The sequence below is a fragment of the Balaenoptera physalus genome, assembly GCF_965194825.1.
Source record: "Balaenoptera physalus genome assembly, chromosome: 21".
Lineage (NCBI taxonomy): Eukaryota > Metazoa > Chordata > Mammalia > Artiodactyla > Balaenopteridae > Balaenoptera > Balaenoptera physalus.
The window spans coordinates 41,490,603-41,516,927 of NC_138902.1; the positions used below are offsets into that span (position 1 = coordinate 41,490,603).

Consider the following 26,325-nt stretch of genomic DNA (forward strand, 5'->3'; position numbering starts at 1 on the left):
TTCTGAAAGGCAGAAGTAAGCACTAATATATTTGAATCAAATCAATTCAGACAGACAAATACCATTTAAGCAGATAGTTTTTCCAAATACTATTTTATTCAGTCAATATAAATTACACTTACTGGAAAGTTCAGGACTAATTAATCTTTTTATAAGTTCTTGAAAGAAAGCTGAATCTACTGAGATTACTATATTTTTAAACTCAAGAATATGCTTGTTTGTGGCCTAAAAAAGTACTCCATTTTTACTTTACCTAACTATATGCTTCCTAGTTTAATAAGTACACTTTTTCAACACTTCTAAAACATTACTTCCCTGGAAACATTTATTTGAAATATATCATCAGATTTTTGGACTTTCTCTAGTTTATTTGACATTTAAAAAAGTATTCTTCCTATGTTAATTGTTATAAGATGAATTTATTCAGATATATTAATTTTAAAAATCACTTCTAAAATTATAAATGTACTATGTTTTCTAAGTATTTTAATATATACTCAATCAAAACCATACCTTTATATATCTCCCTGAAAACCTCCATCTTTCTTTCTATGCTTTACTGAATACCCTACAGCTTCCCAAAAGGGAAAATAAATAAAAACCCAGGGCTTCCCTGGTGGTGCAGTGGTTGAGAATCTGCCTGCCAATGCAGGGGACACGGGTTTGAGCCCCAGACTGGGAAGATCCCACATGCCGCGGAGCGGCTGGGCCCGTGAGCCACAATTACTGAGCCTGCGCGTCTGGAGCCTGTGCTCCGCAGCAGGGTATCGCGGCCCACGCACCGCGATGAGGAGTGGTCCCCGCTTAACACAACTAGAGAAAGTCCTCGCACAGAAACGAAGACCCAACACAGCAATAAATAAATAAATAAATAAATCCATCCATCCATCCATCCATCCATCCATCCATCCATCCATCCATCCATCCCAAATAATGGATAGTTTTCCAAGGCACATCTTGTCTTGATTTGGAATACTTTTAAAGAGGGCAAGAACAATCAGTTTCCACTGTGTTTATCAAAACATTGGAACTTTGCAGTACATTTTAAAATTTTAAATGTATAAATGATTGCATAGGCTTCCTGTTCAAATTGGTAAACTTCCTTTTGTTACTTGAATAGTCTGTTTTGACACAGTCTCGAATGACTTAATTTAAAGGCAGGTTTATGATCAATAACGGTTAAGGTTACAATGAGTGAAGGTTTACTGACTTCTTGCTTGTCACTCAGGGCTCTTGTAAGTGGTTTCTATCACACCTGTCTAGTAAGAGTGTGTTTAACTCTTCTCTGCCAATGTCTAATTTTGCAAAAGAGATGGACACAAAACTGGGTGTGTATGAAATTTTGGTTAATTTTATTTTGTGTTCAGTAAGATGTGATTTCTTCCCTTTACAAGGTTATTTAGACAATGGGCAGTAAATTGGGGAAATCTCTCAGTCATACACACCAAAATCCATATTTAAACAAATACAGCAATATTTTATGTTCCTCATAAAACCAACCTGGGATGTCCTGAATTCTTAAACCCTTAAATTACAGTGAAATTGAAATTATAGTTTATAGCCCAGTAAAGCAGGAAAGTAAAACAAATAGAATCGATATTATCCCTAGATTTCCTCAAACCGCTCTCCTTGAAAATGCTTGGAACACAACTCGCATCTTGAGAAAATGGACGCTATGGGTTACAGAGCCTCTTTTTAGCCAACTGAGCTGACGAATGGATACATGACATGATTTTCTATGGAAATAATAACCAAATTACTGAAGATAATTAAATGGGCATCTTCACAAAGATATTATACTTCTAGGTACATGCTCATTTATTTATCTAGTGTATATACTAATATTTCCATAGGTAATGAAACAACTATGAGTGTGACATAATAAGGATTATTTTTCATTTTCTTAAAGTAGGTTCATTCTCCACCTGTTGTTAATATTCAGGATTCTATTTTCTTAATAATCCCTCTCTCAAAAAATGGCAAAAAAAAATCTGTACTGATATCAGCCAAATAATTAACATCGTATGTAAAATTAAATTCTACATAAGTAAAATTAATTTTCTCTGTTTCTTTGTAATTTTTTTTAGTGTGGCTACTAGAAAATTTTAAATGACGTATATTAGCTCATACGTGTTGTTCATATTATGCTTCTAATGGACACACTGCTCTGAAGCATTGCTTACAATACAGTAAGCGGCATTAGTAATGATAACAGTGCTGAATGGAAAATCATAGAGGAGCAACACAAAAATTACACACATGCGATAAAAACACCTGTCAGCCTTTTAAGTTTCTTGTAAATGATAAGATCTCCTGAGGTTCCTATTTCTTTTTCCCTGGAACCCAAAAGAGCCGCACTCATTACATCTGTCATGTGCAGTGACAGGTATAGTTACAGCTGCAAAAGAATCTTCTTTTATATCTCTATTTCCATGTTCTCAGAATGAAGAATACTTTGCCCTTCATCTGGAAATTCGCTATTATTGAGCCTCAGGCCAAAAGCTTAATTTTATCTAACTTTTTAAAAGTTATCATGGATGGCAAAGGTACACTTGTTTCCTTTACCAAATATTCTGAATAAAACTATTCTATTAAAATTGAAAATTAAAATATAAAACATTCAATATGGATAATAAAGTCTTCACAATAATAAGCATAATATTGATATCAGAGATGTGATTTACAATCAACTTGGAAATATCTCAATTACTCAAAATACAGAGAAAAAACATGCTGTGAATTTGCATTAGAAATCTTAAGGAGCTAATCAGGCACTCATATTTACTTAAGGTGAGGGAGAAAGATCACCCTTTGACATAATTCATTGTTTTTGTACTTCTGTCCATGACTTAGTAGTTGCTGTGAGAAGCCAGGCCTAGAAACTGGCTTCAGGGTGAGCACTTGTGGAAGTAATTCTGGCCCCCTACCTCTCTGAAGCATGTCTAAGTGAAGTCTAGAAATCCTAATTCTTTTCTTGCATAATGAGAAGCTCCTAATAAAAAGTATTGGCTTAAGAAACCCAAAGTATCTTTTTTCTTACCTTAATATGATAGCTACAAAGGTTGTTTAGAGTTCTACAAGTTATTCAATTCTTATTGGGATTACAGAATTTACCAGAGAGAATGGACAAAGGTTCAGAAATATCAGTAGTATTTATCTTATAGTGTTTGGGTAGCACATTTAGGCAAAGAGGCAGATATTCATCAGAGGACTTAAGATGTACTATGGGTTATGAGATTAGCTACATGCACATTCCTATACAGGCATTCATATAACCTATCTTTTGAATGTTTATTATGTGCTTTCCCTGGGAAACATGAAGGCAAGAATCTAATAGTCATACTTTCTATCTCTAGAAGCATGGCAGCTAACATACATTAAAAGACATTCCCAAATAAAATTATTAAATGATGGATAAAATGAAGCCAAAAAAAACCCTTTGTAAACCCATACCTTTGCCAACAAAATGTAAATAAACCGTAAGGACTAAAGCAAAGAGAAAATAACACAGCCCTGGGAGGTAAGAGAGCACCAAGGCTGATATTCACCCTGAGGGTTTCTGTCCTTTCAATAAGAATGAACTCTATGTTCACACTTTTTTTCCCCCTATTTTATCATAATGACTGTAGAATATATTTAAAAAGCAAAATGTCATTCTTAAAATAGCACTTTTCAGTAGGAGCCTCAATATCAAAGTGTCCACCACTATAATAATCCGCCAGATGTAGAGTTTCTCTAAATAATTCTTTTGAGTTGACACAAATTTAAACATACCTTGCAGCATTAATATAGCAACTTTTCAATTCTGGTTCCATGAGGATAATATCTCAGCCTTCAGACATATAATTTGAAATCAGCTGAGTCTCAGATGATACGGGGTCCTTCGTGTCAATCAATCCTAGACAGATGATAATACAAAAATATGTAAAAATGACATATGGACACTCTTGAATTCATAGGTTGTGGGCAGGATTAAGGATGTAAGGGAGGTTATGGCATACAGAATCTAGTAACAACAAGAAGCTGTTCCCACCTGTAGCGCTAAGGTGGTAAATATGGAAATAATGCAGTGGTACACACAGAAAAGGGGCCACCGCGTGGAACCCTAATCTTGGTGTGATGCTACCACCAGACCCAAGGTCGTGGAGAAGGGAAGGAGCAGGAAAGATAGCCCTGACCTCTTCCACCTCCAGTCTTCCAATTTCTTGCTATAAACTCCGTTAACTGAACCACCCTGCAGCCAGCCAATAAACTTTCTCAAGTTTTACGGCTCTTTTTATTAGCAGAAGGGTGAGTGAACTATGAAAATGCATGATGTATTTTGATCCTTTAATAATGCAAATGGAAATACTATGAACACTATTTATGTTATCAGGTTCAAAACAGACAAGATAATTTAAGACTAGAGACCATGTCTTCTCCTATTTAGTCAATTACAGACTCATCTGCTGGCATGCAGTCATCAAAAACAGAGGATCAAGGACAGAAACAAACTAGCGTTCTTCTTTGTAAATACTGTGCTACACTGAATGAAGTAATGACTCTGTTTTCTTTTATGTAAAATCCAAATCATAAAACTAGAAGGCCAAGATAACAAATGCCCTATGCCAAACAGAACAATGCATTTTTTAGTGTCTACGATTATTTATTAGATAAGGAGTTTGTGGTGTTCCATCAGTAAAAATTTATGCTGGAATGTATTAAAAATTTACAAGGCACAGCAGGTATAATGAGGTTATAAAAATGAGTAAAATGTGGTCCCTTTTCCCAAGGATTTTATTCGAGAGGGGATAATACACATTCAATAATGTAAGACACAATGTAAATGCTGAAAGAGACATACAGTCCTCCCTCAGTACCTGCAGGGGATTGGTTCCGGCACCCCTGTGGATACCAAAATCCTTGGATGCTCAGGTTCCCTATATAAAATGGCATAGTATTTGCATATAACCTATGCGTATCATTCCCTATACTTCAAATCATCTGTAGGCTACTTCTAATACATAATACAAGGTAAATTCTATGTAACATATTGTAAATGCGATATAAGTGCTATGTAAACAGTTGCCAGTGCACGTAAATTCAAGTTTTGCTTTATGAAACTCTCTGGAAATTTTTGATCTGCCCTTGGTTGAACCTGTGGATGCGGAACCCGAGGATATGGAGGGCCGAATGTAATCACACTGTTGGTAGAAGCACACAGGAGGTAACTTAGTTTTTTTTTTTTTTTAAATATTTTTTTTTTATTTATTATTTATTTTATTATGTTTATTTTTGGCTGTGTTGGGTCTTCGTTTCTGTGTGAGGGCTTTCTCCAGTTGTGGCGAGCGGGGGCCACTCTTCATCGCGGTGCGCGGGCCTCTCACTATCGCGGCCTCTCTTGTTGCGGAGCAGAGGCTCCAGACGCTCAGGCTCAGTAGTTGTGGCTCACGGGCCCAGTTGCTCCGCGGCATGTGGGATCTTCCCAGACCAGGGCTCGAACCCGTGTCCCCTGCATTGGCAGGCAGATTCTCAACCACTGCGCCACCAGGGAAGCCCCGGTAACGTAGTTTTGAATGGAAATATCCAGAGAGGTTTCTTCTTTGGTGCTAGTGGCAACTTCAAACCCTCACCTTGACTCCATCTCCTAAACACCCCAAAATCCCAAGTGAGTCTTTTTCCCTGCTCCCTTAAGTCATTTTCAAACCAGCTTGGAAAGCCTGCCTTGCTCTCCCCCAAATGCCTTATGGTGTCGTTTTCTCCTACTTAGCATTGTGTACTTTTAATCAATTTATAGAATCTTTTGATGAACAGAATTTCTAATGTTTGATGTGGTAATATATATTAATCACTTATTTGCATCCAGTTTATAAACTTGTTTAGTATCTCCTATTATCTCTTCAAAAACTTTAACACTCAGTATCTACATTTAAGTGTCTAATACACCATACACTGACGTGTGCATGATGTGATGAGGTAAGAATTGATTCACTTTAACTATCTTTCCTCACAGATGACAAATTTTCCTAAAAACATTCATTTCGTAGTCCATCCTTTCCCCATTCACATGCAATGCCATCTCTCCCATATAACAAGTGTCTCATGTATATGTGGAGTTATTTCTAGAGTTTAAATGGTATTCATTAGGTGATCTGTATATTTACTTTGTTTATAAATATGCTTAACTACTACACATTTTAAAAATAACTTTATATCTGCTCTATATCTGTAGAATTTCCACTACATCATTCTTGGTCTTAAAAGTGGGTTTTGTTGTTGTTGTTGTTGTTATTGGACCTTTGTTTTTCCTATAAAACATTAAAAGATATTTCTCCAGGTCTTAAAAAGATAAACCTTTAGCAATTAATTTAATTGCTAAAGTCAAGCTTAATAGAATTTAAATATTTAGAACATAGATTACATATACATTTTTTTGAATATCTAAGTCTTGAGATATAAGTATGCATGCTATTATATCATCTTTTTCATAAAGACTGGTTTATATATTATATTACATCTTTTTGTACTATTACAAAGAGTATCTTAAAAATACAGTTGACTTGTATATAACAATCCTAAATACAGCTATATTGCTAAACTATTTCATTTCAAGAATGTTTGATAGATTGATCTCTATATATAGAAAATCATGTCATCAGCTCTCAAACAATAAAATGTACTTTGGAATATTTTTAAAATATTCAGGGAATTCCCTGGCAGTCTAGTGTTTAGGACTTCATGCTCTCACTGCCAGGGGTCCGCGTTTGATCCCTGGTCTGGGAACTAAGATCCCACAGGCTACGGGACACAGCCAAAAATAAAAAATTCATCAGCCTTACATAATTGTGTATTATCATATGTAGTATTTGTGTTGTGTATTATCATATGTACTTGTTGAACATTATTATTGTTTTTAAGTGTCAATGTTCATTTGGATTTATCTACATATTTACTTCTTTATTTGCTCTCCATTCTATTTCACTTCTCAAACTTTCCATCTAGGACAAGTTTCCTTTCTGCATTATATCCTTTAGAATTTCCTTCATTCATAAACCCTCTCTGCTTTGTCTAAAAATTATTTTATCTCACATTATTTATTGCATTTTTCAATGCTCATTGAAATCGGGTATAAAAGACGTTTTCATGACATACATTAAAGGTTCTCTTTTACCGTACCTGGCTTTTATTGTTTCTACTTTAAATTGTTAGTCTAATTGCCAGTCTTTGCAGGTAAAGTGTCCTTTTTTCTACTTGTTTTTAACATCTTATTTCCATCTTTTAAGTTTTCTAGGTTTATTATGATATACTTAGCTTTAAATTTACTTGTATGATTTTTTTGTGATGTGTTATACTTCCTTAGTCTGAGGATTGGTACCTATTACTAATTCAAAATATTTTCAGGTCTATCTCTTCAAATAATGGCTTTGCCTTATTCCCTATATTATTTTTTGTAGAACTGTGAATAAATAAATACCTTTTGCATTTTATTTTTACATCGTGTGCAAGAAATCAGCAAACGGCAGCCTGCTTTTGTGTGGCTCACTAGACAAGAAAGCTTTTTCAAAGGGGGAAGAAAGGAAGAGGAGGGTGAGGGGAGAAGGAGTGGGGGAGGAGGAAGAGGAGGGGGGAGAGGGAGGAGGAAGGGGAGAGAAAAAAGGGAAAAAAGAGGAAAGGAGGGAAGGAGGGAGGAAGGAAAGAGAAGTAAGAGGTAGAGGAGAAAAGGAGGAAAATAGACAATACCTAGCCCACAGATCCTGAAATATGTACCAATTGACTACAGAAAATGTTTGCCAACTTGTAATCTATACTGATCCAGCCATACCTTTGGAGGTATTGTGGTTCGGTTTCAGACCACCTCAATAAAGCAAATACCTAGTAAAGTGAGTCACACAAATTTTTTGGTTTTCCAGTGTATATAAGTTATGTTTACACTATACTGTAATCTATTAAGTGTGCAATAGCACGTGTAAAAAACAATGAACTTACCTTAATTTAAAAATACTTTATTGCTACAAATTGCTAACAATCATGTGCACCTTCAGTCAGACATAACTTTTTGCTGGTGGAGGGCCTTGCCTCAATGTTGATGGCTGCTGATTGAACAGGGTGGTGGTTGCTGAAGGGTGGGCTGGCTTCCACAATTTCCTAAAATAAGATAACAATGAATTTGCCCCATTGATTGACTCTTCCTATCATGAACGATTTCTTCATAGCATGCAATGCTGTTTGAAAGCATTTTACCCACAATAGAACTTCTGTCAAAATTGGAGTCAATGCTCTTAACCATTGCTGCTGCTTTATCAACTAAGTCGATGGAATATTCTAAATCCTTTGTTGTCATTTCAACAATCTTCACAGAATCTCCACCAAAAGTAGATTCCATCTCAAGACACCCTTTCTTTGCTCATCCATAAGAAGCAACTCTTCATCTGAAAGTTTTATCATAAGATTGCAGCAATTCGGTCACATCTTCAGGTCCCACTTCTAACTCTCTTGCTATTTCGACCACATCTGCAGTTACTTCCTCTTCTGAAGTCTTGGACCACTCAAAGTCATCCATGAGGGTTGAAATCAACTTCTTCCAATCTCCTGTGAATGTTAATACCTTGACCTCTACCCATGAATCACAAATGTTCTTAATGGCATCTAGAATGGTGAATCATTTCCAGAAGGTTTTTAATTGAGTTTGCCCAGATCCCTCAGAGGAATCACTGTCTATGACAGCTGTAGCCTTATGAAATGTATTCCTTAAATAAGAAGACTTGAAATTTGAAATGACTCCTCGATCCATGGGCTGCAGGATGGGTGCTGTGTCAGCAGGCATGACAACAGCATTCATCTCATCGTGCGCTGCCATCAGAGCTCTTGGGTGACCAGGCGCATTGTCAATGAGCAGTAATATTGTGAAGCGGAATCTTTTTTTCTGAGAAGTAGGTCTCACCAATGGACTTAAAATATTCAGTAAACCGTGCTGTAGACAGATGTGCTGTCACCCAGGTTTTGTGGTTCCTTTTCTGCAGCACAGGCTGAGTAGATTTAGAATAACTCTTAAGGGCCCCAGGATTATCAGAATGGTAAATGAGTACTGGCTTCAACTGAAAGTCACCAGCTGCATTAGCCCCTAACAAGAGTCAGCCTGTCCATTGAAGCTTTGAAACCAGACACTGACTTCTCCTCTCTAGCTACAAAAGTTCTAGATGGCATCTTCTTCCAATAATAGAATGTTTCACCTATATTGAAAATCTGTTGTTTAGTCATCTTCATTAATTATCTTAGCTAGATCTTCTGGATAACTTGCTGCAGCTTCTGCACCACTTGCTGCTTCACCTGGCACTTCGATGTTATGAAGTTGCCTTCTTTCTTTCAACCTCATGAACCAAGCTCTGCTACCTTCAAACTTCAGCTTTCATAGAACTGAAGAGAGTTAGGGCCTTGCTCTCTATTAGGCTTTCGTTTAAGGGAATGTTGTTATTGACTTGATCTTCTACCCATACCACTAAAACTTCTTCTGTGTCAGCAATAATGCTGTTTTGCTGTCTTATTATCCATGTGTTCACTGGAGTAGTACTTTTAATGTCCTTGACTTTCCCTTTACATTCACAATTTGGCTGTTTGGCACAAAAACCCTAGCTTTTGGCCTATCCTGGTTTTTGACATGCTTTCCTCACTAGGCTTAATCAATTCAAGCTTTTAATTTAAAGTGAAAGACATCCTTTCACTTGAACACATAGAGTTAGAGGCCACTGTAGGGTTATTAATTGGCCTAATTTCAATATTTTTGTGTCTCATGGAATACGGAAGCCCAAGGATAAGAAAAGAGACGGGAAATGGCTCATCGGTGGAAAAATCAGACCACACATTTATTGATAAACTTTGCCATTGTATGTGGACGTAGTTCGTGGCACCTCAAAACAAGTTCCCTGATCACAGATCACCATGTTATTTAATATAATAATAATGAAGACATTTGAAATATTGCAAGAACTACCGAAGTGTGATAGAGATAGGAAGTGAGCAACTGTTGTTAGAGAAAATGGAAACAACAGGGTTCCCTGATGCAGGGTTGCCACAGACTCTCAACTTGTGAAACATGCAACATCTTTGAAGCACAATAAAGCAAAGTGTAATATAATGCAGTATTCCTGTAATTTGTTGGGATTCGTTTTCTAGTCCATAAATTTTATTTTCCACACTATCTAATCAGCAGTTTGAAGTGTCATTGTCTTTTCAATGTCAATGGAAAAATTTTCATTTCTAGAACATATATTTCAGGGTTTTTTTCCCAAATATAACTAGCTTTATTTATACTTTTATAATTTCTTCCTACTTTTTAATATTTAAAAAATATTTGATGCAGGTATTATTTTCTGAGTTTGTTTTTTCATAGTCATGGTGCCTTCTTTCCACAATTTTAATCTTTGAGGAAAGAGTAGAATTGCATTTCTCCACAGGAATATTCCCAACTTGGGAAAAATATGGCATTAAACCCTTTATTGAGGTTTAATGGGCCATACTAGTCATATGAATTTGCACCAAAAATTTCATGAGGACTAACGTATGGTTACAAATTCTCAGAGTAAATATATTCTCCTCCATCCAGTGCCAAATTCAAGATAGAAATCTCACTTATTGTTCCAAGTATTTTTTATTTACTCTTTTAATTTATTTTAGCTCTTTGTGGTACCAGCTTTGTGTGGTACCAGCTGTACATGGGCATATCCTAGGCTTTATATTCTGTCTTCCAAATTATTTGCAGCAATCAATCTTTTAAAGGCAAAAACTAAAATCTTCACAATAAGAAATATCTGATGGATGAAAGAAAAATATCTGCTAGATAAATCTGTCATCTGCAGTGAGCTAAAAGAACACTTCTCCAGGTATGGGTATATTTGGATGTATCTTAGATCCTTACTAGGTAGATATAATGATCCTCTTGCTTCCATATTTTAAAATCATGCCATTTCCTAATGCTTTAAATTGTCATGTGTATATTCCATTTGTAAAAGTTACTGCTTTAATTCCAAGTTCCTTTCTTACTTGTCACTCTCATTTGGCCTTTTATGCCAAAGTTACTCAGAACAATAGTGTGCTAATTCCATGGCTGAGAGCCTTAGGAATGATCTCTGAATAGCCTATTCTTACTCATTTTACATGACCTTTCATCAGAACTTGGCATTGTTGACTACTTTTTTTCTGGCAACTAAGACACCCTTTTTTCTCTCTCTATTTTTTTTCCTTCTTAATTTCTCTTTTTCTTGAGTTTAGTACCTGTTATCAGCTACTTGATAAGTTTCTTATCAACTACTTAATCTAGTAAGTACTGGTGTGCTCCACTGATCTATCTTCTGCTTTTTGGTATATGTTCTTTTCACTCAAGAGATGCTTTCCACTCGCATGGTTCCACATTTTATTTTATTGCTAATGCCTTTTATAGCTGTCTATCACCTAAGCACCAGGCACTCATATCCAACTGCTGACTAGATTTTTCACAGAGATCCTTCCCTCCATTTATGCATAATATCCTTTGAAAAATGTGCTCTTACCCTACCTAGATTTTAAACTCTGGATATCTGAGAAAATGTCATATGCTACTTTGGCCATCCCTTGGCTTCAAATACAATGCATTGAAAATGTAAATGTTCAATAATTTTTTTAAAAGCAGGAAATGCAGTATTAGAATTGGTTTTATTTGAATAAATGAAGAGATGATCTTAAGTGGTATCAATTAAATGCATACTGCAAAAGGAATAACCTTTTTAACAAATATTTTCACATTTTTACTTTGATTTATACCAGTAGAAAACAATAAAAGAATTCTACATAATTCTAGATAATTTAATATTTAATTTAAATATCTTCAGTATTTTGATTTTGCTTCCCTGTAAATACTGCTCTTCTCTTAGGGTCACAAAACAGAGTTAGGACAGCCAAATGGTTGCTTTTTTTTTTTTTTTTTTGCCCCTTGAGGAAAAACTTCAATATGCTTTTATTTATTTTTATAATTATCTAGGCTTCCTTCCCATCAATGCATATAATGTATAACTTTAAGTACTTCACTTTTAGGTTTATTGGCATTTCCTCTTTTTCTATATCATCTCTAAGAAACTACCTGCCCAATCTTATTTACGTAGGCATATTTAGGTTGTAACTACACAACATCAAAAATATTGCTGGGGTTATAAACCATTCTGTAAAAGCGTGAGAGGTTGTGCTTAACCATCATACTGAGAATCCCTTCAGGTTTTTTTTTTCTTTTTCTTTTGAATAAGAAGAAATGTTACAGGCGTAAAATAACTTCAAATAAAGGTAACTAAGATTCTAAGACTGACTTTATTATGAGACTATATGATGAAAAGGAAATATTAAATTTTTTCAGGCTAGAAAGAAACGCTTACTGGGGAATAAAAGAAATTTTTACAGTCACAAAGGATATACAGATCAGAAATAAACAAGACTACCATATGATTCTTGAAGAATATTACTTCAAGATTCTTAAAACTCCTTAAACCTGTAGATAGTTAGCATGGAAGTGAGATAATTATAAAATAAAAGATATATCATTCATTCATAAAAGAACATGTTTAACTCAATATAAGTTATAAAGATTTTAGGAATGTTCGGGTATATCTATACACTTTAGAAAACTATTATGTAAGTAGAAACACTGTCACATAAACTCCTTAGCCTTATTGTTAAAAACAGAAAACTGTGATTTAATAGTATTGTATTTTACTTCACTTCGCCAAAATTTTTAAGGAACTATCACCATATTACATTTCAGATAGAAACAGCAGATAAAATAATTAATTCCCAGTTCTGACAGACAAGAGGTTAGTGGCTTAAGTTGTCACATTGTCTTCATGTAAATATTAAGGATGAAAAAACAAATAGCCCTCTCAGATTAAGTTTAATATATGTTCAATTCACTTACAAATGGGCTGTATGTAACTGCATAAAGGAAATATATCCAAAATTATTTTTTACAAAAGAAAAAAAATTGGGGGTGGTGGTGCTGAAAACCTCCAGTAGGTATATTATCTTTCCTCACACTTGCATTTTAGCCATTATAGAGCTCCTTAGACCCTCCTCAACCTTCCCTTTCTGGACCATTATAGGTAGCATAACAATACGAGAATATCTTTGTAAAGGACTACAAAGTGCTACTGCCTTACTTCCATTAACTCTTTCACAAGACTGTAAGATTAAAATACAAAATAATTTTCTTCTCCCCTACCCTTAAAGAGATACATGTCTAATATTAAGTTACAGTGAGAAGAAATTGACGGCATTCAGAAAACCAAGATTCAAATATAGCCAAATCATGTCAACATGGATGTTTTGTTTTGGTTTTGGTATTAACCGTTCTTGAGCCTCAGCTTGTTTTGAGGAATGACCTAGATAATGCAAGAAACCTTTTAGGACAGAACTTGACTCATAATGTTTCTTGTTACTAGGAAATCGTAGACTGAAATAATATGTGGGCAGTCTTATGGGTAATTGAAAATCTGTATCTTTTACATGGTTTACTCAAGATTCAGTATTCTAAAAATTTCAAAATGCAATATGCTGACATATCCTTGTTGCTTTCTTTTTTAACATATATATTTCTACAATTAGTACACTGATATATACTTTTTAATAGAAAAAGTTTGAAAGTGAAAGTTTTTTTTACCTCCACCTCAATGTATTCACTGTGCATATTTGGGGATATAATTTTCCACAAAAGTGTGTGTGTAATATACATAATAATCATAATTATAATATAATAATACTGTGTAAGTTTTTTGGTAATTTTTGTAATTAGAGTATACAGAGAGCATGTCTTTCTAATATATGCTCAGTAATTTATTGCATAGAAGTAGCATAATTTATCCAATCCTCTACACATGATGATTTAATCTTTTCAAAAATTTTTATGAGAAGCAAGGCTTTACTGAACACTATGCACAAGTTAGTGTAATTATTCCCTTGCAGGAGAACTGCTGGTCTTTAATGCATTTTGTAGTTTTGACTGCTATTCCTCAATGGTCTGTAGAGAGATTGTCATGGATTATACTCCCACGAATAATAAATGAGAATGCCTAATCTGGCCAGAATTGAATACTATACATCTTTTTATTTCTTTTCTAGATAAATTTCCAAAAATGGAAAATTACCAATACCAACTTCTGTTTAACTTTAATTTATTATATGCTACCAATTATATATCATGAGGTTGAGCTATATTTAACTATCTGTATTTCCTCTTTTACGAAACAGAAAGGCTACTTTTCATAAGCAAAATTTCCTGGAAGTATTGAAGATTAAACCAATATATTCAACGAGTGTCACACAGGTTAAGGAAAACTTCTGTAGAAATTTGCATTGCATCACAGGATCCCAAGAGCACGTCCGAGGAGGGAATATTGAGTTTGGGAAGCAGGCGATATAGTACTTTCACTGACTTGTTTTTTATGGTTGTTGTTAAGTGGGAGTCAATGTGAGGGGAAAAGCAGTACTGAGTAATGTATTCTGTATTAAGCCTTTATAAAGTACACTTTTACATCAGATGCTTATATCTAGAGAATGAATAAAGTCAAGATTAAAAATGACTTTCATGTTGATACATGAAGTACAGATTAAAGGAAAGTTGTCTGAATTTTCATATTAATGGTTGGGGGAAGAAGAAAACTTTAAAATTGCTACTTTTAAAAAGATCTTACATTTCACCTTTAAAGCATTCAGCCTTTACATCCTCATAATGGATGATGCGTTTTTGCCCAAGGGCATATGAATGTCACTCCCTCAGAAACCCATCAATGCCAGGTCTAAAATGGCCAGAGAAGTTGCTGCAGGCAGGGCAAGCTGAGGTTTCGATCCATCTCACCGAGGCTTTACAGTTCTGTGGGTTAAGGGACTTCCACAAACACCTGCATGTCTGGCAATGCCCTCACCCCAACGTGGCAGCTTGCAGCTGTCCGGCAACAACTCAGAGAAGGATGAAATATTTTCAAGTCAGTGCAGAATCATAAAAATCCCATATAACCATATCTGTAAACACAATACTATACAGTAATATATAGATGGAACAAAATTATTTATTTCCATTGTTAAACTGTAATAAGTAGACCAGTGTAATGGCAATTGCAGAACTCAGTGTTTTCCCAATTTAAGAATAGCATATATACTGATGCTTACATCTATGTGCTTTTTCAAAATATGCAAAAATCAAGTACTATTTCAGACTGAAGTCTTCTCTGAGACTGCCTCCTTTTATTTCAAAAAGGAAAGATGCAGAATGTACAAGGATGAGACAGTCATAGTTAGGCCCTAGAATCTTTACAAAAAGAAAATTAACTGTTTCATGTCATGATGCAAGTGAGAAAATTCTCTTCAAATTCAAATAAACAATCTAACCTTACACCTAAAGCAATTAGAGAAAGAAGAACAAAAAACTCCAAAGTTAGCAGAATGAAAGAAATTATAAAGATCAGATCACAAATAAATGAAAAAGAAATGAAGGAAATGATAGCAAAGATCAATAAAACTAAAAGCTGATTCTTTGAGAAGATAAACAAAATTGAAAAACCATTAGCAAGACTCATCAAGAAAAAAAGGGAGAAGACCCAAATCAACAGAATTAGAAATGAAAAAGGAGAAGTAACTACTGACACTGCAGAAATACAAAGCATCGAGAGATTATTACAAGCAACTATATGCCAATAAAATGGTCAACCCGGAAGAAATGGACAAATTCTTAGAAATGCACAACCTTCCGAGACTGAACCAGGAAGAAACAGAAAATATAAACAAACCAATCACAAGCACTGATATTGAAACTGTGATTAAAAAACTTCCAACAAACAAAAGCCCAGGACCAGATGGCTTCACAGGCGCATTCTATCAAACATTTAGAGAAGAGCTAACACTATCCTTCTCAAACTCTTCCAAAATATAGCAGAGGGAGGAACACTGCCAAACTCATTCTATGAGGCCACCATCACCCTGGTACCACAACCAGACAAAGATGTCATTAAAAAAAGAAAACTACAGGCCAATATCACTGATGAACACAGATGCAAATATCTTCAACAAAACACTAGCAAACAGAATCCAACAGCACATTAAAAGGATCATACACCATGATCAAGTGGGGTTTATCCCAGGAATGCAAGGATTCTGCAATATACACAAATCAATCAATGCGATAAACCATATTAACAAATTGAAGGAGAAAAACCATATGATCATCTCAATAGATGCAGAAAAAGCTTTCAATGAATTTGGTAAAGTAGCAGCATACAAAATTAATGCACAGAAACCTCTTGCATTCCTATACACTAATGATGAAAAATCGGAAGGAGAAATTAAGGAAACACTCCCATTTAACATTGCAAAAAAAAGAATAAGATACCTAGGAATAAACGTACCTAAGGAAACAAAAGACCTGTATGCAGAAAACTATAAGACACTGATGAAAGAAATTAAAGATGATACAAATAGATGGAGAGATATACCATGTTCTCGGATTGGAAGAATCAATATTGTGAAAATGACTATACTACCCAAAGCAATCTAGAGATTCAGTGGAATCCCTATCAAACTACCAATGGCATTTTTCATAGAACTAGAACAAAAAATTTCACAATTTGTATGGAAACACAAAAGACCCCGAATAGTCAAAGCAATCTTAAGAAAGAAAAATGGAGCTGGAGGAATCAGGCTCCTGGACTTCAGACTATACTACAAAATTACAGTAATCAAGACAGTACGGTACTGTCATAAAAACAGAAAGACAGATCAATGGAACAGGATAGAAACCCCAGAGATAAACCCACACACATATGGTCACCTTTTCTTTGGTAAAGGAGGCAAGAATATACAGTGGAGAAAAGACAGCCTCTTCAATAAGTGGTGCTGGGAAAACTGGACAGCTACATGTAAAAGAATGAAATTAGAACACTCCCTAACACCATACACAAAAATACACGCTAAATGGATTAAAGACCTAAATGTAAGGCCAGACACTATAAAACTCTTAAAGGAAAACATAGGCAGAACACTCTGACATAAATCACAGCAAGATCCTTTTGACCCACCTCCTAAAGAAAGGGAAATAAAAAACAAAAATAAACAAATGGGACCTAATGAAACTTAAAAGCTTTTGCACAGCAAAGGAAACCATAAACAAGATGAAAAGACAACCCTCAGAATGGGAGAAAATATTTGCAAACGAAGCAACTGACAAAGGATTAATCTCCAAAATATACAAGCAGCTCATGTAGCTCAATATCAAAAAACCAAACAACCCAACCCAAAAATGGGCAGAAGACCTAAAGAGACATTTCTCCAAAGAAGATATACAGATTGTCAACAAACACATGAAAGGACGCTCAACATCCAATCATTAGAGAAATGCAAATCAAAACTACAATGAGGTATCACCTCACACCGGTCAGAATGGCCATCATCAAAAAATCTACAAACAACAAATGCTGGAGAGGGTGTGGAGAAAAGGGAACCCTCTTACACTGTTGGTGGGAATGTAAATTGATACAGCCACTATGGAGAACAGTATGGAGATTGCTTAAAAAACTAAAAATAGAACTACCATATGACCCAGCAATCCCACTACTGGGCAAATACCCTGAGAAAACCATAATTCAAAAAGAGACATGTACCACAATGTTCACTGCAGCTGTATTTACCATAGCCAGGACATGGAAGCAACCTAAGTGTCCAATGACCAATGAATGGAAAAAGAAGATGTGGCACATATATACAATGGAATATTACTCAGCCATAAAAAGAAACGAAATTGAGTTATTTGTGGTGAGTTAGATGGACCTAGAGACTGTCATACAGAGTGAAGTAAGTCAGAAAGAGAAAAACAAATACCATATGCTAACACATATATATGGAATATAAAAAAACCAAAAATGGTTCTGAAGAACCTAGGGGCAGGACAGGAAGAAAGGCACAGACGGAGAGAATGGACCTGAGGACACGGGGAGGGGGAAGGGTAGCTGGAACAAAGTGACAGAGTGGCATGGACATATATACACTACCAAATGTAAAATACATAGCTAGTGGGAAGCAGCCGCATAGCACAGGGAGATCAGCTCGGTACTTTGTGACCACCTAGGGGGGTGGGATAGGGAGGGTGGGAGGGAGACACAAGAGGGAGATGATATGGGGATATATGTATACATACAGCTGATTCACTTTGTTATACAGCAGAAACTAACACACCATTGTAAAGCAATTACACTCCAATAAAGATGTTAAAAAAAAATCAAAATGGCACCTAAAAACATTTGATCCCATTTTCTCAAATGACTGTGAACATTAAAGCTAGTTTCAACACCTATTCACCACTATTTTTTAAATTCTTTGATAGAAAACATATGAAAATAATTTTTGGAGCTATCTGCTAAATTGTCTTTAAAATATTTTCAATTTTCTAGTCATTATGCAAGAGCAGAAAGTACCTTTTGATCCTACACTAAAACTTGTGATTTATGAAATGTCTTACATGAATTAGCTCCCATATGTTCCAAGTGTTGAGAAATATAGCCTGAATTTTAACGTCACCTACAGAACTTTCAGGACGGGAAAGTACATCTAGTCCTCTCCCTTTTTCCTGGGCCACATGCTCACCATTCCAGACAAATGAGAATCCACCCATGTCTAAAAGATCTCCAGGGAAGATTTCTTAATACACCCTGTAACATTTTCACTCTTGCTTTTAGTAGACTCTCCTTATTGCTAACTTTACTGCTTCTAATTAAACCTGCTTCTTTTGCTCTCCTCTCTATGGAGATGAAGAACAGCTGGTCAATATCTTCTGTGTAAAGGCATTTGAAATTCTAGAATACAGTAATTAAAATACTTCTTTGCCTTTGACTAACGTTTTCTACAATTTATTTGAGACTTTAATATGTTTTTAAGGACTCCTACATGCTTCCAGAGTTCTGGAATAATTCTTTTTTGTAAAGCTCACATTTTCCTATATGAGATATTGCCTCAGCAGCTAAGAGTAATAAAGAGATTGCTGTATATAACTCTAAAATATCATCCTCTTGTTTGTTTAAACATTGCTATCAGAGGTATGAGCTATCCAAGTAGATGCTCATATTTAAATTTCTTTTTCACATCTGAAAACAAAGGGATGTGAAATAAATTACCAAAAAGTATTACTTCATATGTACACTGACTTCATTTGCAAAGTAGCTTTGTTTGGGGGTCTTATCTAATTAAGCCATGAGCCTGGAATATCTTGACATAGATTATTTCTTTCAACAACAATTATCAGTTATTAATAGAGCCTCAGAATCTACAAGCTTGGTTACAGCCACTATTTGTAAAAGTATTGATATTATTGGCACTAGTTTCTGACATAAACTGCAATTTTACCTTGGGTTTGTTTGGCTAAGTGCTCGTAAGTCTAAAAATAACGGAAAAAAACATGAAAATGGAAATATTTATACTAGGTACACTATACTATAGCATCTAGTTGGAAGGATGAACTGATTTTTTTATCCCTCAAACATAGTTGAGGGCTGTGCTCGGCAAACATTTTCTGTAAAAAAACAAATAATAAATATTTTAGGCTTTGTATACCATATGGTCTCTCTTGCAGCTACTCAACTCTGCCTTTGCAACAATAAAGCAGCCACAGACAAATTATAAACAAATGCATGTGACTATGTTACAGTAAAGTTTTATTACAAACACATAAGAAATGCTGAATTTTGCCTGAAGACAATTTACCAACTCTTATTCTAAGACAAGGAGTGGCAAGACCTGCCTATGCCTGCCTGGCTTCCTCTTCCCACACTCTCCAAAATCTCTCCTCTGTTGGGACCCTGAGGGACTAATCTGCCCCAGGAAGAGAATGAAATTTCAAATCTACAAGATTCCACACCTCCTCCATGTGCTGTGCTAGTATCTTGGACACTGACACTGGGCATTTTCAGTGTAAAGCCAGGCTGATGTATATCATGACCTCACATCTCATTATCCGATCCCCTGGCTAAGTTTCCTGCTTGGAGACTTCTGATTTTTCATAGTTTAGAGCAAAATCTAAGCTTTCCCACCACAAATCTTCCAAGAGATTAGACCACTCATCCCAAATTCTACCTCCAGTGATTGGATATCTAAATATTCCTCATAAAATTTCATTTCTCAGTTGCTCTGGCCAAAAATACCAGACTGATTTTTTGCTCTTCTTCACTACAACCAATTAATCAGGAAACTATGTTAACTATACTTGAAAATAAATGTGTTCTTCAGCATCACCATGCTACCTCATAGTTTAGACATCATTATCTCTTCTCTGGATTATTAAATCTACTATATAATTCCAATCTGTTTTTAATAAAGCAATTAGATAAGTAAAGCATAAGTTTGATCACATCAAAATCCTCCCATGAGTTCCCATTTCACCGAAAGTAAAAACCAAGGCCCTTACAATGAAAACCATGATGCCTGTACACATGATCTGTGCTACATCCTCAAACTGAGGCCTCTAACCCTCTACCATTCTCACCTGCTCTCTGGGGTCCAGCCACAGTGGCCTCCTTGCTATTTCTTGACCACACTAGGCACACGTCAACATCACATCATTTCCTAGACTTCATTATTCTGGAGGAAAAATTAAGCAGTGGCCTTACCTCCTTCTCTTTTTTGGTATAATTCTACATTCTAAAAGCCCCTGGCCCTGAGCCAAGATGGCGGAGTAGAAGGACGTGCTCTCACTCCCTCTTGCAAGAACACCAGAATCACAACTAGCTGCTGGACAATCATCGACAGGAAGACACTGGAACTCACCAAAAAAGATACCCCACATCCAAAGACAAAGGAGAAGCCACAATGAGACGGTAGGAGGGGCGCAATCACAGGAAAATCAAATTCCATAACTGCTGGGTGGGTGACTCTCAGACTGCAGAACACTTATACCACAGAAGTCCACCCACTGGAGTGAAGGTTCTGAGCCCCACGTCAGGCTTCCCAACCTGGGGGTCCAGCAATGGGAGGAGAAATTCCTAGAGAATCAGACTTTGAAGCCTAGTGGGAATTGACAACAGGACTTTGACAGGACTGGGGGAAACAGAGACTCCACTCTTGGAGGGCACACACAAAGTAGTGTGCACATCAGGACCCAGGGGAAGGAGCAGTGACCCCAGGGGAGACTGAACCAGACCTACCTGCTACTGTTGGAGGGTCTCCTGCAGAGGTGGGGGTGGGGGGCTGTGGCTCACCATGAGGACAAGGACACTGGGGGCAGAAGTTCTGGGAAGTACTCCTTGGTGTGAGCCCTCCCAGAGTCTGTCATTAGCCCCACCAAAGAGCCCAGGTAGGCTCCAGTGTTGGGTTACCTCATGCCAAACAACCAACAGGGAGGGAACCAAGCCCCACCCATCAGCAGTCAAGTGGATTAAAGTTTTACTGAGCTCTGCCCACCAGAGGAACAGTCAACTCTACCCACCACCAGTCACTCCCATCAGGAAACTTCCACAAGCCTCTTAGATAGCCTCATCCACCAGAGGGCACACAGCAGAAGCAAGAAGAACTACAATCCTGCAGCCTGTGGAACAAAAACCTCACTCACAGAAAGTTAGACAAGATGAAAAGGCAGAGGGCTATGTACCAGATGAAGGAACAAGATAAAACCCCAGAAAAATAACTAAATGAAGCAGAGATAGGCAACCTTCCAGAAAAAGAATTCAGAATAATGATAGTGAAGATGATCCAGGACCTCGGAAAAAGAATGGAGGCAAAGATCGAGAAGATGCAAGAAATGTTTAACAAAGACCTAGAAGTATTAAAGAACAAACAAACAGAGATAAACAATACAATAACTGAAATGAAAACTACACTAGAAGGAATCAATAGCAGAATAACTGAGGCAGAAGAACGGATAAGTGACCTGGAAGACAGAATGGTGGAATTCAGTGCTGCGGAACAGAATAAAGAAAAAAGAATGAAAATAAATGAAGACAGCCTAAGAGACCTCTGGGTCAATATTAAACGCAATAACATTCGCGTTATAGGGATCGCAGAAGGAGAAAAGAGACAGAAAGGACCAGAGAAAATATTTGAAGAGATTATATTCGAAAACTTCCCTAACATGGGAAAGGAAATAGCCACCCAAGACCAGGAAGCACAGAGAGTCCCATACAGGATAAACCCAAGGAGAAACATGCCGAGACATATAGTAATCAAATTGGCAAAAATTAAAGACAAGGAAAAATTATTGACATCAGCAAGGGAAAACAACAAATAACATACAAGGGAACTCCCATAAGGTTAACAGCTAATTTCTCAGCAGAAACTCTACAAGCCAGAAGGGAGTGGCAAGATATACTTAAAGTGATAAAAGGGAAGAACCTACAACCAAGATTACTATACCCGGCAAGGATCTCATTCAGATTCGATGGAGAAATCAAAAGCTTTACAGACAAGCAAAAGCTAAGAGAATTCAGCACCACCAAACCAACTCCACAACAAATGCTAAAGGAACTTCTCTAAGTGGGAAACACAAAAGAAAAGGAATTACAAAAAGAAACCCAAAACAATTAAGAAAATGGTCATAGGAACATAAATATAGAAAATTACCTTACAAATGAGTGGATTAAATGCTCCAACCAATAGACACAGGCTTGCTAAATGGATACAAAAACAAGACCCATATATATGCTGTCTTCAAGAGACCCACTTCAGACCTAGAGACACATACAGACTGAAAGTGAGGGGATGGAAAAAGATATTCCATGCAAATGGAAATCAAAAGAAAGCTGGAGTAGATATACTCATATCAGATAAAATAGACTTTAAAATAAAGAATGTTTCAAGAGACAAGGAAGGACACTACATAATGATCAAGGGATCAATCCAAGAAGAAGATATAACAATTATAAATATATATGCACCCAACATAGGAGCACCTCAATACATAAGGCAACTGCTAACAGCTATAAAAGGGGAAATCGACAGTAACACAGTAATAGTGGGGGACTTCAACACCTTACTTACACCAATGGACATATTATCCAAAATGAAAATAAATAAGGAAACAGAAGCTTTAAATCACACAATAGACCAGATAGATTTAATTGATATTTATAGGACATTCCATCCAAAAACAGCAGATTACACTTTCTTCTCCAGTGTGCACGGAACATTCTCCAGGATAGATCACATCTTGGGTCACAAATCAAGCCTCAGTAAATTTAAGAAAATTGAAATCATATCAAGCATCTTTTCTGACCACAACGCCATGAGATTAGAAATGAATTACAGGGAATAAAATGTAAAAAACACAAACACATGGAGGCTAAACAATACATTACTAAATAACCAAGAGATCACTGAGGAAATCAAAGAGGAAATCAAAAATACCCAGGGACAAATGACAGTGAAAACACGACGATCCGCAACCTATGGGATGCAGCAAAAGCAGTTCTAAGAGGGAAGTTTATAGCTATACAAGCCTAACGCAAGAAACAAGAAAAATCTCAAATAAACAATCTAACCTTACACCTAAAGGAACTACAGAAAGAAGAACAAACAAAACCCAAGTAAGCAGAAGGAAAGAAATCATAAAGATCAGAGCAGAAATAAATGAAAGAAAAACAAAGAAAACAATAGCAAAGATCAATAAAACTAAAGGCTGGTTCCTTGAGAAGATAAACAAAATTGGTAAACCATTAGCCAGACTCATCAAGAAAAAGAGGGAGAGGACTCAAATCAATAAAATTAGAAATGAAAAAGGAGAAGTTACAACAGACACCGCAGAAATACAAAGCATCCTAAGAGAGCACTACAAGCAACTCTATGCCAATAAAATGGACAACCTGGAAGAAATGGACAAATTCTTAGAAACGTATAACCTTGCAAGACTGAACCAGGAAGAAATAGAAAATATGAACAAACCAATCACAAGTAATGAAATTGAAACTGATTAAAAGTCTTCCAACAAACAAAAGTCCAGGACCAGATGGCTTCACAGGTGAATTCTATCAAACATTTAGAGAAGAGCTAACAACCATCCTTCTCAAACTCTTCCAAAAAATTGCTGAGGAAGGAACACTCCCAAACTCATTCTATGAGGCCACCATCACCCTGATACCAAAACCAGACAAAGATACTACAAAAAAAGAAAATTACAGACCAATATCACTGATGAATATAGATGCAAAAATACCCAACAAAATACTAGCAAACAGAATCCAACAACACATTAAAAGGATCATACACCATGATCAAGTGGGATTTATCCCAGGGATGCAGGGATTCTTCACTATATGCAAATCAATCAATGTGATACACCATATTAACAAACTGAAGAATAAAAACCATATGATCATCTCAATAGATGCAGAAAAAGCTTTTGACAAAATTCAACACCCATTTATGATAAAAACTCTCCAGAAAGTGGACATAGAGGGAACCTACCTCAACATAATAAAGGCCATATACGACAAACCCAGAGCAAACGTTATTCTCAATGATGAAAAACTGAAAGCATTTCCTCTAAGATCAGGAACGAGACAAGGATGTCCACTCTCACCACCATTATTCAACATAGTTCTGGAAGTCCTAGCTATGGCAATCAGAGAAGAAAAAGAAATAAAAGGAATACAAATTGGAAAAGAAGAAGTAAAAGTGTCACTGTTTGCAGATGACATGATACTATACATAGAGAATCCTAAAGATGCCAGCAGAAAACTACTAGAGCTAATCAATGAATTTGGTAAAGTTGCAGGATACAAAATTAATGCACAGAAGCCTCTTGCATTCCTATACACTAATGATGAAAAATCTGAAAGAGAAATGAAGGAAACACTCCCATTTACCATTGCAACAAAAAGAATAAAATACCTAGGGACAAACCTACCTAGGGAGACAAAAGACCTGTATGCAGAAAACTACAGACACTGATGAAAGAAATTAAGGATGATACTAACAGATGGAGAGATATACCATATTCTTGAATTGGAAGAATCAATATTGTGAAAACGACTACACTACTCAAAGCAATCTACAGATTCAATGCAATCCCTATCAAATTACCAATGGCATTTTTTACAGAACTAAAACAAATCATCTGAGAATTTGTATGGAGACACAAAAGATCCCGAATTGCCAAAGCAGTCTTGAGGGAAAGAAACGGAGCTGGAGGAATCAGATTCCCTGACTTCAGACTATACTACAAAGCTACAGTAATCAAGACAATATGGTACAGGCACAAAAACAGAAACATAGATCAATGCAACAAGATAGAAAGCCCAGAGGTAAACCCACACACCTATGGTCAACTAATCTACAACAAAGGAGGCAAGGATATACAATGGAGAAAAGACAGTCTCTTCAATAAGTGGTGCTGGGAAAACTGGACAGCTACATGTAAAAGAATTAAATTAGAACACTCGCTAACACCATACACAAAAAGAAACTCAAAATGGATTAGAGACCTAAATGTAAGACCAGACACTATAAAACTCTTAGTGGAAAACATAGGAAGAACACTCTTTGACCTAAATCACAGCAACATCTTTTTTGATCCACCTCCTAGAGTAATGGAAATAAAAACACAAATAAACAAATGGGACCTCATGAAACTTAAAAGCTTTTGCACAGCAAAGGAAACCATAAACAAGACGAAAAGACAGCCCTCAGAATGGGAGAAAATAGTTGCAAATGAATTAACGGACAAAGGATTAATCTCCAAAATATATAAACAGCTCAAGCAGCTCAATATTACAAAAAGAAACAACCCGATCCAAAAATGGGCAGAAGACCTAAATAGACATTTCTCCAAAGAAGACATACAGATGGCCAAGAAGCACGTGAAAAGCTGTTCAACGTCACTAATTATTAGAGAAATGCAAATCAAAACTACAGTGAGGTATCACCTCACACCAGTTAGAATGGGCATCATCAGAAAATCTACAAACAACAAATGCTGGAGAGGGTATGGAGAAAACGGAACCCTCTTGCACTGTTGGTGGGAATGTCAACTGATACAGCCACTATGGAGAACAGTATGGAAGTTCCTTAAAAAACGAAAAATAGAACTACCATATGACCCAGCAATCCCACTCCTGGGCATATACCCTGAGAAAACCATAATTCAAAAATACACATGCACCCCAACGTTCATTGCAGCACTATTTACAATAGCCAGGTCTTCGAAGCAACCTAAATGCCCATCGACAGACAAATGGATAAAGAAGATGTGGTACATATTTACCACAGTAATGGAATATTACTTAGCCATAAAAAGGAACGAAATTGGGTCATTTGTAGAGACATGGATGGATCTAGAGACTGTCATACAGAGTGAAGTTAAGTCAGAAAGAG

The 26,325-nt window shown here is 36.2% G+C and overlaps 1 protein-coding gene across 3 annotated transcripts in view; it reads right to left on the reverse strand.

Moving 5' to 3' along the window:
• Nucleotides 1-26,325, reverse strand: part of LOC309651390 (uncharacterized protein) — a 797,009-nt gene that overhangs the window by 552,163 nt on the left and 218,521 nt on the right. For all 3 annotated transcript variants that reach the window (XM_082444127.1, XM_082444129.1, XM_082444128.1), the window contains exon 2: nt 3,775-3,898. In XM_082444127.1, the coding sequence (XP_082300253.1) occupies nt 3,828-3,898 (71 nt within the window). In that variant the 3' untranslated portion in view covers nt 3,775-3,827. The remainder of the gene's footprint in view (nt 1-3,774; nt 3,899-26,325) is intronic.